Source organism: Prunus dulcis, chromosome 6 (assembly GCF_902201215.1).
Source record: "Prunus dulcis chromosome 6, ALMONDv2, whole genome shotgun sequence".
Lineage (NCBI taxonomy): Eukaryota > Viridiplantae > Streptophyta > Magnoliopsida > Rosales > Rosaceae > Prunus > Prunus dulcis.
This window is the reverse complement of record NC_047655.1, coordinates 9,504,760-9,518,006: the sequence shown is the minus strand read 5'-3', so window position 1 is coordinate 9,518,006 and position 13,247 is coordinate 9,504,760. Positions and strand designations below refer to the sequence as shown.

The 13,247-nt window shown below is 36.8% G+C and overlaps 2 protein-coding genes across 2 annotated transcripts; both read right to left on the bottom strand.

Annotated features, from left to right (window-relative positions):
* Window positions 1–1,067: 1,067 nt before the first annotated feature.
* LOC117633126 (agamous-like MADS-box protein AGL62) lies at window positions 1,068–1,709 on the bottom strand. Its single transcript, XM_034366815.1, has one exon. The coding sequence runs from the start codon at window positions 1,692–1,694 to the stop codon at window positions 1,068–1,070; it is 627 nt and encodes a 208-aa protein (XP_034222706.1). The 5' UTR covers window positions 1,695–1,709.
* Window positions 1,710–8,832: 7,123 nt separating this feature from the next.
* Window positions 8,833–11,367, bottom strand: LOC117632750. The gene is made up of 3 exons (XM_034366314.1): window positions 10,521–11,367; window positions 9,105–9,568; window positions 8,833–8,971 (listed from the first exon to the last, which is right to left on the bottom strand). Exons 1-3 carry the CDS (start codon window positions 10,573–10,575, stop codon window positions 8,879–8,881), a joined length of 612 nt encoding a protein of 203 aa, XP_034222205.1. The 5' UTR covers window positions 10,576–11,367; the 3' UTR covers window positions 8,833–8,878.
* Window positions 11,368–13,247: the final 1,880 nt, after the last annotated feature.

Genomic DNA, 13,247 nt, shown 5'->3' with positions numbered 1-13,247 from the left:
AGTTACTTTTAAACCCAAAAGAAAGAGGGCATTAGGAATAAAAAAAGGAAGAAAAAAAAAACTGATTCTGGTGACATGTGTAACTAAATATTGAAATGATACGCTTCTCTTATTTGAATGTCCAGATTTTCTTCTTGTGCGCCATTGTTAGATATATATTTCTTACATCTAAAGGCTTGTTTCGTATAACCCATATCTTGTACACTGCTCGCTCATTGAAGCATTTTAGTACAAAAAATGTTGAGGAATAGTAGTACAAAAAATGTTGAGGATTTAGAATTCTTAGATAGGTGTCCATGAATTCGTTGAAACAAAAACGTAAAGCATTACAGAGGTGGTGGTTGTGGTAGTGGTGGTGGATGTTGAGGAAGAGGTGGCGGTGGCAGTAACAGTGTGGTGGTGGTGGTGGTGGAGGTGGAGGAGGAGGTGGTGGAGGAGAAGGATGTGGTGGTTGTGGTAGGTGGAGGAGGAGGATGTGGTGGTGGTGGTGGTGATGGTAGAGGTGGTGGAGGTTGAGGAAGAGGTGGCGATGGCGGTAACAGCGTCGTGGTGGAGGAGGAGGTGGTGTAGGAGAAGGATGTGGTGGTTGTGGTGGTGGAGGAGGATGTGATGGTGGCGGTGGTGTTGGATGTGGAAGTGGAGGTGGTGTCATTTTAAAAAATTAATGATGGTATTTTGGGAATTAAAAAAATTCATTAAAGGTTCATCTCTGTTCTTTTGAAAACAGCTTAATTTGAAAAGCAACCTAGAACATGTTTTTAAAAGCTACTGTCAAATATTTTACTTTTACCAAACACCTTATACTGCTGAACTTTAAAATGAAGCATGTTGGTGACCAAAAAAGGCAATCCCAAACCGAGCCCTAGTACTATTAATTTCTTCAACAACAAAAGGACAGGAACTATATCAGAATAACAATTTAAATTACCTTAGAACTAGAAGATGAAAGAACAATTTTACAAAATTAAATGAAATCAAAGGCTTCAAGAGTAAATACAAAATTCTCTATTCAAGAACACAAGGGTTGATGATTTAGAGTTTCCTAACAAAAACAAAAACTAACAAAACTAATCGCATAGATCTCTTTCTTGGCAAGTAGTAGAAGTAGAACCGATCTCTGAATTAAGCATAGCCAAATAATCCTTGGTGTAAAATTCTCTTTTATTCCTCTCATCTAACTTACTAGCCACATTCTCTTTCAAACATTCTAGCAAACCCTTGTACTTTTTAAGTTCATCTAGTCCTAAATTTTCATCAATAGGCTCATCCCACCATACACTGACCTTTTCTCCATCCCCACCAGCCTCATCTTCTTTCTCTTCTTCTTGATGGGCTTCTGAATCTTCATGGCTATCCTCAGCATCAACGGATCCAATATCCTCTTCATCATGATTGGCTTCTAAATCTTCATGACCATCCTCACCCTCAACGGGTCCAATGCCCTCATCATCATGATCAGCCGTTGTACATGAAGCTTGTTCGCCAAGAAATCGATCAATGACAGTTTCCGCGGAGGGTTGTCCAAAGATGAAGGCCTTGTTACCAGGCGAAAAGGTGATAATCGCAATCTGGGCACCAGACAAGCAGCAAAGGTCAGTGGCTTTGCGGAAGAGTCCTTTGCGCCGCTTTGAGAAAGTGGCCTTTAGGTAGTTCTTGTTGTTTATTTTCTTGATGTCGATCTTCCTTTTCCCCATTATAAACTGGGGAAATAAGATAAACAGAGGGTTCGATTTCCTCTAAATAAAATGAATAAGTAAAAGTGCTGAAAAAGAGGTTGTGAACGTATATACATACAAATTCTTAAGTGCCCTGTCAATGCTGGTTTCCTTTTCTTTGGATTGTCTCCCAAGTCAACACGCTATCCTACATTAATATTCGATTGGAAACAATTAATCATAATTGGAAACAATTTTATGAGAATGGATTTATACGTAAGGTAACTAAAATAGGTAACTAAATTTGGAGTGTCCCCCAAGCTTGGGTTTCCAAACAAATTTATGATATTATCAATTTTTCATTTGGAAATTCTGAAGGGTTTGCAGTTTTTATTTTCTCAAATTCAAACTCTTTATTGTGGAAGAGTTGTATTTCGTATATAAAGAAGAGTAACGTTGGGAATCGGTTTGTATTCTTTCATATGAAAATACTGAGAATTTGTTGCAATTAAGTTGGTTTTTAAAATAATAATAATAATAATAAAGAGGGGCATAATTAAATTAATATAGGACTTGATTTTTAGTTTTTTTTCCCTACCCAAATTGCAGAATTTGAATTTGAGTTTGAGTTTCAAATTTGACTTGAAGGCTCTTTGTTTAATTCCTGTCAATTATCTCAGTCACCACTCATCGAGTCTTTATTATTTATTTGACTTTTATTTCTTTGTTTGGTTAATTCTTTTATTTTCTTGCTCGATTGTATCCTTACCATACTTTCATTCTCTTATGTAAATTTTGGGTTTTGCCCCTTTAAATAACTCTATTATTCAAAATCCATCTATCTAAGGAATCACTCTTGTATTCCTATTTTTCACCTTAATTATTTCGAGGTTTATAAGAACCCATTCTTGATAGTCTTCTTCTACATTTAAAATATTATTCTGCTAAGTGTTTTCATGAAGTCAATTGACCTTTCTGGGCTCTGAGACACTTTGGCCGATCTATGCTACGTAAGAACTTCCAAGCTTTCAAACAAAAGCTAGATATATGCAATGCCAGTGGGTCCTGGTGAAAAAAGACATTGACTTGCTGATAAGTGGTTTCAAATTTGAACCCCTATGATATCTTAGTAACACCCCTACTCCTTGTAATGTAGACTATCGCTTGTATTCAAAAGATACATAACTCATCTCATCCAGATTTCATCATTGAAAGGCATGTATGCATACACAGTTCAAACGTTGCATATAAATTCAAGACAAATAGATCCGAATATGCACAAATAGTTAATCAAGATATTTAGGGATCATCTAAATACTAAAGAAAAGAAAATACAACATTCCACATTGCAGATCTCACTCACTCGGTGTGAATACCTTTCTTTTTCTTTTTCCATTGAGAATCCAACATTCGTGAAAGTAGAGCTCTAAGCTGATCATGGAAAGAAAACAAATTAAAGAAAAGCATATACATGAAGATCACTTGACCCTTCGTCCCACCCATCACTGCTCATCACAATTATCAGAAACGCCAATAGAATCCAACGGCACCACACTGCTTCACAAATACTAACCTACAAATGCTGTGCTAGTTTGAAGGGAATAGGGGCAGTAGTAAAACTGGTAAAGTTGACACCTGGACACTCAAAATTCAAAACCCATAAATAAAATATAAATTATATAATATGTAAAGTTATAGAAAATTAAACTTTGTTGTATGATATTATTATAGCAACGAGGATGCAGTGCGGGTAGGTACCTTGCTGTGGATCTGTAGGTGCTTAAGGTGGAAGGAACAGAAAGTAATCTTCAGAGAGAGGTATTGGCAATTTGCGGGCAAATTCAGCGCTGTTAGTGGAGGCTGATGCAATCCGTGAAGCCTTGCAATATTGCTCCAGGCAAGCTTTTGATCAGGTTGAGGTCGAGACTGGGGGTTCTTTTTTATGTTCAGATTTTGGTTAGGTCCCTTCGTCGGGAGAAATTATAGAATTATACAGATGTATCATGTCAGCATGTGATACTCTCGTTCAAATATTACTATGTGTTCATTTTAAAATTTAAAAAAACTTTTTTTTTACAGCCAGATTTATTTCTTAATTTTATCTTATGAAATAAAATTAGAAAATTGAAAAACTTAAGACAAAGGAAAAATAAAAAGAGAATTCCCAACAGCAACCCCTCCTGAACCCAACACCTCTAATCCCAAAAACATGCCATGACCGCCACCCATCTCCACACTACCTGTCATGACTGTCACCCATCTCCCTTCCTCTTCCTCTTCCTTTTTCCTTTTCCTTTTCAACCCTTAGGCCCCGTTTGGTTCATGGGAAAAGAGGCTTGGGAATGGGAATTTAATTACTTTCCCATGTTTGGTAAGTCCAGGCATGAGAAATGGTTGTCTGGCACATGGGAAAGTAAGGGGGAAAGTGAAGCCCTCCTCTTAACTTGGGTTTTGTTTTCCCTCCTCATGGGAAAGTTTGGGAAAATGAGCCAACATTCAATTTTCATGATTATTTTGTCCCTATGTAAAATTTATAATTACAACGTATCATTAAATGCATTCTTTTTTTATTTGATTTAATATGGGTATAATTGAAAATTTATACAAACTTTGTTTTCCATTCCTACTCAAAACAAACATGAGAAAGAAAACAATGTGAAATCTCCTGGTTACTTTCCTGACATTACCAAATGTGGGAATCCATTCCATGAACCAATTGTAGGTAATGGAGTTTAAAGAGAGGTAGAGAAAACTAGTATTGATGATTATGATGATGATGAAATGGAATAGTGGAAGCGTTGGTGTTTGTGTTAATGGTTGGGAAATGTTACAGTGAATGCAAAACAAAGAGACCCTTTGAGAGAATTGTTGTATTGTATTGATTGAAGTAATTGTTACCAAGGAGTTACAGTATTGGATATGGGTTTGGAAATAGTATGATGATGGCAAAGGTTGTCATGATCAATTTCAGAGAAAGGGGAATTAAGAAGATGAGGGTTTGGACGCCGGTGGCAATGGTGAAGAGGAAAAGAGACAGGGAGGAAGAGGAAGAGAGAGGGATGGCATTTGGAACGCAGTGGGGTTTTAGGGAAGGGGTGGCGGTTGGGAATAATTTTTTTTTCTTTTTCTGTTTTTTAAATTTCAAATTTTATTTCATAATATAAGTCCAGCTGTAAACAAATATTTAATTTCTGTTTTAAAATAGACACATGGCAGTATTTGAATGGAAGTATCACATCCTGACGTGGTACATCCGTACCATTGTATAATTTCTCCCTTCGTCGGTGGTGTTTCTTTAAAAGTAAAGAAACTAATTTTATATATTTAAAAATTAAAATTAATTAATTAATTAATTAAAAAACTTCTCCCGATGAATGTTCGTCGGCACAGGTCTGTGGCGGCAAAATTTTCAGTTTGTAAAAAAAATTTCAAAAATAGTATAGCCGTGCGGCTATACTATTTGGGCAAAAAAGAGGACCAACCTAGTTATTAGGCGCCGTGTGTCGAAATAAGTATAGCTATTTTTTTATTTTTTTAAAAAATAAACGGGTATAGCTGCTCAGCTATACTATATATATAATGAAAAAGGACCAGCCTAGTAGGTGCCATGTGTCAAACAAATAATGCCAAGCGGCTGTACTATTTTAAAAAAAAAATTAGTGAAAACCCGAGTATAGCCGTCCGGCGATACTGTTTAAAAAAATAAATAAATTTAATCCAAGTATAGCCGCACGGCAGTACGATTTTTTGGGGAAAAAATTACCAAGTATTGCCGACAGGCTATACTATTATAGTTATTACTTTGCTAGTTTCAACATCTAAAGTAGATATCGAAGAAGTCTAAACCCGTGTCCACTCCGACTGTCAATGCCCATCGTTTGAGTTTTTAGGACTGTGAACCTCTAGCGGATTGTACTCAGTATATTAGTGTTGTGGGCGCCTTGCAATATCTCTCTCTCACCCGTCCTGATATTGCCTTTGATGTTAATAAGAGGTGTGCCAATTTCTACATCAGCCTACTACTGTTCATTGGCTCCTAGTGAAACACATCTTACGCTACCTCCTAGGTCACGGATTGTTTTACAAGTCAAGTTATCTTTCTCTTACCGCCTATTCTGAAGCTGATTATGCTGGTGACCAGGATGACCGTCGCTCCACTGGTGGTTACTGTGTTTATCTTGGGTCCAATTTGGTTTCTTGGAGTTCCAAGAAACAAGGTGTTGTCTCTCATTCCAGCACTGAAGCTGAATACCGACAACTGGCCTATACTATTGCTGCCATCTCTTGGTTTCGTTCTCTCTTTTGTGATCTTCATCTTTCTATGGCTCCTCCTAAACTTTGGTGTGATAACATCAGTACATCTCTTTGGCCTCCAACCATGTTTTTCACACTCGAACTTGTCATGTTGAAGTGGACTATCACTATGTCCGTGAAAAAGTTGTGCGCAAGGAACTGGAAGTTGGTTATCTGTCTACTCATGATCAAGTTGCCGACATCTTCACTAAAGGCCTCTCTTCCAATCGTTTTTAGCTCCTCGTTGCCAAGCTTCCTATCATGTGCTGCCCCGTTAGCTTCGGGGGGTGTGATAGATAAACGTTAGCTGCTAAACCTCAGTATAAGCTTATCTTGTATCATCATTATCTCACGTGTAATTTCCATGTAATTATCTTGGTAGTGTTGTGTCCTTATCTGGACTCTTGTAATTGTTATATAATGTACTAGTCATTCAATATAAAATATAATACCACAACCACTGTTTCTGTGTGGCCTTCCAGCATATCTTTCACCCCATTTTAACGGACAGGGAAACCTAAACCACGGGGAGGATCTTAGAGAGTATGAGAAGTATCAACTCGACAGTGCTTCATCCTCGAAACATGCTTTCTGCAATGTTCAGATATTATGTTTGATGCAGGTACATTTATATCACAACCTTTGTAGCCATATGCTCCGGCTTCAGTTAGTAGGAAAGCAGCCGACCATGTGACTGCCAGACCCAAAGGAACCTGAATTGTGTGGTATAGCATGCATAAGAATGAACTCAAACATGTTCTACTGAGATTTCTTTCTTCAATGGCCTTATATCATTAAAGTAAAAAAAAAAAAAACCCCTTTTCTCACTACTGGCACCCCCACACACAAGAACGAAAACTGACTCTTGGAGACTGCCCAGAAAATGAAAGGAAACTGACTCATCTACCAACTAAGCCACGTCAAATTGGTCAAACCCCAAATGCCCGTAATAGTCTGAAAAAACTTGAGACTTGTATAAATCTAAAGGGTGGTTTCAAGGGAGCATCTTATGCCGCTTTTTTTTTTCTTCAAATTTCAAAAATGTCTATTTCAACAAAAAATTTCAAACTCATGGAGGAATCCATACCTATCGGGCAGAATCGAGAGGTAGCTATTACAAGCCACATACATCACTCTTAAATAGGAGCAGCTCCTATCTACTGAAGATCGCTACATGAGTGATATATAATTTTTTTGTTCAGACATGATAAGGATGCCAACTATCAGCATAAACACCAACAAACAACTGAAACCATTAATCAATTCCCTCTATAACAAATGAAGAAACTTAAACCTACTTATCCACTCAAGCTGAGATTAGTCAACCCCAGTATCATGAGAAACAAAATATATCGTCCTTGTCATTCATGTGATTCCAACATAAGACTCCTTCAACTAGCTAGAGACAAATACCATTAGAACAAAGACTAGTTGGTAATTTAATCTGAGATTTGGGCCTTAAGTCTATCTCCTAGTCTCACCCTTATTTGATAATATCTTTCATTAAAATAAATAGTATGTTAAAACCCTTGGGACCTATTTAATCTTTTTAAAGAAGACTCAAAGATGTGAGCCACATTAAGTCCCCAACATTTTTCACAAACAAGTATCAAATGTCATTCATAATCTCAATCAAATAGACCTTAATGCTTCTATAGCAGATCCTCATTTGTGGTGTAAAGAACACTTAGAATGTTAATTGTTATAGCATTATTTTTATTCACCGTTAATTATAGTCAAAAACATAATCAATTAAAACATTCATAATTTAACTTTGAACAAAGTAAAATTCTAAGACTGTCATGCTAATTTACTGCGTAATTACCTGGTACGTAGAGGAGGAGGTCCACTTACAGCAAAAATTAAAATCCAAGCTGCAGTGATGAAAATACATCGATCACCTTTGTTTTCCTTGAAGGAGATATTCTGAAACTCTATAAGAGCTTCAAGGCTAAAATTGAAGCTGTCAAAGCAGGCAATGGGGGCAGCATAGTAAAATGGACGTTGGAATTTGAGAAGGCAAATGGAAATGCACCTGATCCAAAGGACTATGCAGATAAGGCAATTAACGTGTCCAAAGGCATTGATGCTTATCTTAGCAGGATTTATTAATTCATTTCAATGTCACCTAGGAAAGGTTTCTAGTTTCGAGTCCTAGCATCCGTGTAGTGTGTGAGTTTAATATATTATCGCCCCTCTCAATAAAGAAGGTCCTTAAAAAAAAAAAAAATCATTTCAATGTCTTTTCTATAACCAACTGTATTGAATCTGTATAGATATTTAATTACCAGAACCTGTTCGTAAGTTAAGTAAGTTCTTAACTAAAATCCTCATAATATATACGAAGCCTTTAAACAAGATCAATAGCCCAACTGTGAAAAGGCCCATAGCATTTTCTGCAAAATTCAAAACCCAATTATATGCAAAACAAGTCCTTTATAAAATGAAAAATATATGGCATTGAGACTATGTAAAATAAGTAACACCCATGGAAAATCCCTGTCGAAGGGTAGTAATTATGGTGTGATTGGGTTAAATGGCAGCAGAGGATTTAATTTGATAGGCAGGGAAGGATTGTGGTAATGTCGTTGGGCTAGATTCATAGCAAGGGTTGTTGTATCAAGGGGTTGGATGATGTTATGCACTGTCTCATGTGGTTCCTTGTCCATGCAATTCGCTGGGGACAAATTTGAGTATGCACTGTCTCAAGGCTTCAAATTTATTCCTTTTGTTCATATTTTGTGGATCTTAATTCTCTCTCTCTCTCTCTCTCTCTCTCTCTCTCTCTATGTATGTATATACATAGATGAGGAGTTGATCATAGAAACCAGATAAGGAGTTTAACTCAAATTAGGAAACTTCAAGATTAACCTCTAATAGACACTCCATTAATCTCAAAATAATATGTTTCTAAAGAAATGCACCTTTCATTACAAATTATTATTTTCACCATTATTTCTTGTAATCGAAAGGAGAGCTTGCTTCTTAGACCGAAACTTTTCTCCTTCCGGGCTTATATAAATCTGCACAACGAAGTTAAGGCATGAACAACGTTAGTTTTGGCCCACGTATGGAAGCAATTACATATATATTGAAGAGTTACATATGGGAATTAATTATATAATATGAAGGGAGTACTAGTACTTGTTTTATTACCTTGTCAACGAAACCAGTAGTCCGACCATTTAGGCGCATTGAGGCAGAGACCCCCCACCCAATAGGCAACCAATCTGGCCTATCAATGTCAATTGTGATCGAACCAGAAGGCCCAGATCTTTCTCGACCGCGTTTTGGTCTTTGTAGATCTCCACTTTCCACAACTGGTGGCTGACCTTGATCAGCCACACTTGGTGGTGGCTGCTGTTGATCAGCCCAAGCTGGTGGTGAATCTTGATCAGTCGTGGCTGGTGGTGGTTGATCTTGATATGCTGCGGGTGGTGGTTGATGTTGATCATCGGTCAATGGTGGTTCATCAGCCGCCACCATTAGTTGGTCTTTTTCTTCCTCCTCAGGCAATAAATTTAGGTCAAAGCGACCATCTACAGCTTGAGCTCCTTGGGGAGGTGGTATAACTTGTTGAGCTGATTGAGCTCGGTTAGGCAATAATACATCACTGCACCCTGGTGTTCAGCAATCACAAACATCATAGTCAATAATACATCACGCTTCATTTTCTTAGGAGGGCTATATGAACTTTAATTTGCTCAGGAAAACTTAGAAAAGTGATATAAAAGGATAGAAAATTTTCTCATGTGTGTTGGTGATATAAATAATTAGCTAATGAATCAAAATTGCTATCTTTGTGCCGTCTATGTATAGAATGTTAAATTCGTTGGCCTAAGTTGTAATGTATATTACCATATACGTACATTGAGGCTATACATACAATGTATCGAGTATAACATTCACATAATATATTTCTTTATAAACAAAGTATTGGAATAATAAAAAAAGGAAAAACGTAAAGAAAGAAAAGTACTATCATCTATATTCTTCTTTATATATTCATTAAAAGGGAAAAAAAAAAACTACATTTTCTTCTTTTTCCATTTTCTTCCCCTTTCAATTTTAGAAATAATAAATCTTATGCTTAGTTGTCATTTTTCGAAGGATATAGCTTTAGCACTCCCATTTGATCTTTTGGCACACCCCACTCCAACTGTGAGTATAAAAAAATTATAGTACTCAATTTGGAGTTTCATAAGATAATTGGGTGTGCAAGAAGGCTCTACCCTTTCCAAATTAATTCGTAGATTGAGTTCAAACTTATGGTTACCCATCCTATGAATTTGGGGGCTTTTGAAAATCATGCTCAAGCAAAGAAGTCAGGTATAAAAAGATTATATGGGCTTAAGAATTGAAAAAAACTCACTTTGCTTTATAATAAACAAACACATGAATTAATTTTCGGACATTTAAGAAAATTTGAAACGCAAAGATCGAGATGATTCATCATGATTCACATAGGAAAATACATTAAAGAAAAATCTTTCGATTAAATATATCAAAGCTCGCGATTAAGCAATAAATTATCACAAAATTATCGAAAGGTAGGGTTATTGATAATTGTACCTCCCAAAGATGCCTTCATTTCTTGGCTTTCAGATCTGTTTGATGAATTCGCCATCGTCTCTTTCTATGGAAGCGAAGTCTATTTGGTAATTAGAAATACCTTAGAATACTCAATAGTAACCAGCTTGCGGTAGCTTTGCACACATACCAGCAAGGTGTGCTTAAGTTAATTTATACATGAAATCGAGAATTCTAGAAGGACAATTTGGAAAAACAAGGGGCTTCACACCCTCTGGTATTAGGCGTTTTGGTAAAACTTCTCTGGCGCAGGTTTCCTCCACCAACACCTGTCTGGACGTTACCTACCACTTTTGGCTCCACCCTTTTTTTGCATGTAATGATGTGTCAATTTTGGCTGAGCTCCAGTAGGCTACACTTAGTGTTTGAAACGTTTTTATTTTTTTTTAATTTTTTTTTGTATCTTTCCCGTTGTAGGGTGTTTTGTTTTTTTGTTTTTTTTGTAACTTATAAAGATGGTGTTGATTCTAGCTTGATCCTAGCGCAAAAAAGAAAAGAAAGGGTTTCACTTTGTGTATGGTGCTATGTTTGACAGGACCTGCCCCTAATTCCTCGGAATCCACAATGGATCCTGTGGTATTTCCAACATCAATTTGATTTTGGGCCCACTTACTAAGAGGGACAAGACTTTCTGCCGAAATTTCGGCAGAGTCTCCCTTGAAAAACGGACATTTCGCAAATTTTTCAACCTGTTAAAACACAATGATATAATCTCAACAGCAGTATGCACAATGTAAATTCATGCAATTTACATAATAGGCCTCCGGCCTTACATACAACCATAGCATGGGTGATAATGAAGCATATCTAAAGAATTTTAGTTTACAAACTAAACAAAGTTCAACATAAATAAAAATAGATAAAGATTATCCTACTGGAAGTCGGGGCTTGGAAGTACAAGACTCGGCTCAAATCAAATACTATTTGGGGAGCAAAATAGAAAATTGTGAGTGGACAAAAATAAAGTTTTGTTATCTTTGAAAACAACATATAATAACCCCACTGTTTAGAAAACGACATGCGTTCAAAATCGATGTAGATATATATAGCTAAGCCAAAACCAAAGTGAAATTTGTGTTCTCGAAATGGTATACTAACACCCATCCTGTTTAAAACCTTTCCCATTTTCCCTAAACTACTATCTCGAAATACGTGCCCATTGGCACGACGAGCGATGAAGGATCCTTGCCAACAAATAAGAATGAATGTATATATGTATATATATATGACCACTACCAAACTTATACCGGGGAACAATCCAACCGGGGGATTGTTTAACTAGACCATACGGAAGAATCCTTAATTGACCATGTGGCTATGGAACGAGCCGTCCAACCGAGGGACTGGCTCACCAGCACGTACAACAGAATCCTCAATACTCATACGCCTATGACAAGTCCTATGCTCGCAGACTAACTGAGAATTGGTACTTAGGTGACGAGGGGTAAATTTAAAAGATATTCAACCAAGAAAACAAACTTCACACACTCTAGACATTGACCAAATACTCTTATGGCTAGTCAACTGTTAGTTATGAATTATACTAAACAATAATATACACAGAGCATACCAAGATGTACCTTCAAGCCTAGAGAATTACTAGTGACAACCTAGGCACTCAGAAGGACCCGTCAATCTTGGCATCCCCTGTGCTAGCAACAACTAGGGTGAAAGTGTGTAAAGACAACATAATCAAGCAAACATCAAACAGCAGAAAAAGATGATATTCAACCGCAGAAATCCAGATGACTAGTCAACTATCAAGAACACAAACCCAGAAAATTTACAGAGATGGAAACCAGAAATTGTTCACCTAGAAACCCACCATTGTGAAAAACTGGGGGTCATCAACCGACCAGGCAATCCACTAAGAAAAAAGAATTCTTACAAAGAACACTAGCAAGCTCAAGAAATTTCTAGGTCTATTTAGGAAGATGAGCTATACCTCCTTTGTGCAATCTTCTTCTCCAACTTAGTAAAGCTTGAAGCTCAGTTCTTCATGGCAATGACAGCTCCTTCTCCAGCTCTTTCATCCCATGACACTAGCTTGCAAGCTCTAACTGAGACAGAAATGAAATTTGGATTCATGGAGAAAATGACCAATTTCTTCAAGAAACCATACTCTTGAAGAAATCAATCTTGAATCTGACCTAGATGTATATGATAGAGTGTTTGATCTAGCAAGATGAAGTTTTCATATTTCAAATGCAGTTTTCAAAAAGAAACAATTTGGAAAACTCAAAGATGAAAAATTTGAAGGTTACTCTTGAGGAAGAAGAAGCGAAAGTTTGCTATGAAACTTTCCAAAACTTGTCCCCAAAAGTGACGGTGGCCAAATGAGGAATTCTTTGGCTTTTACCAAAATTCCTAGGTTAGAATAGACACATGGCAGCTGAGAAATTCGTAGAAAAGGACAAAAAAATGGTTAAGCACCAGCTGGAAACAGTGAGCTGGAAATCTTAATTGAAACAAAGGTTGACTAGTCATACGAAGGAAAAATGACTAGTCATACGAATGCAAGATGACTAGTCATACGAAGGAAAGATAATTAGTCATAATCTTAAGAAATTTAGTGAATGCAATGTAGTGTAATGCAGAATTTACCTTTGTCAAACGCATTGTTTTCCATCAGAATGTAGGCAGATAAGAACACCTAGAGAAGTAATTCTTAATATAAACTTAGAGCTTGGGAAACTACAATGATCGTCC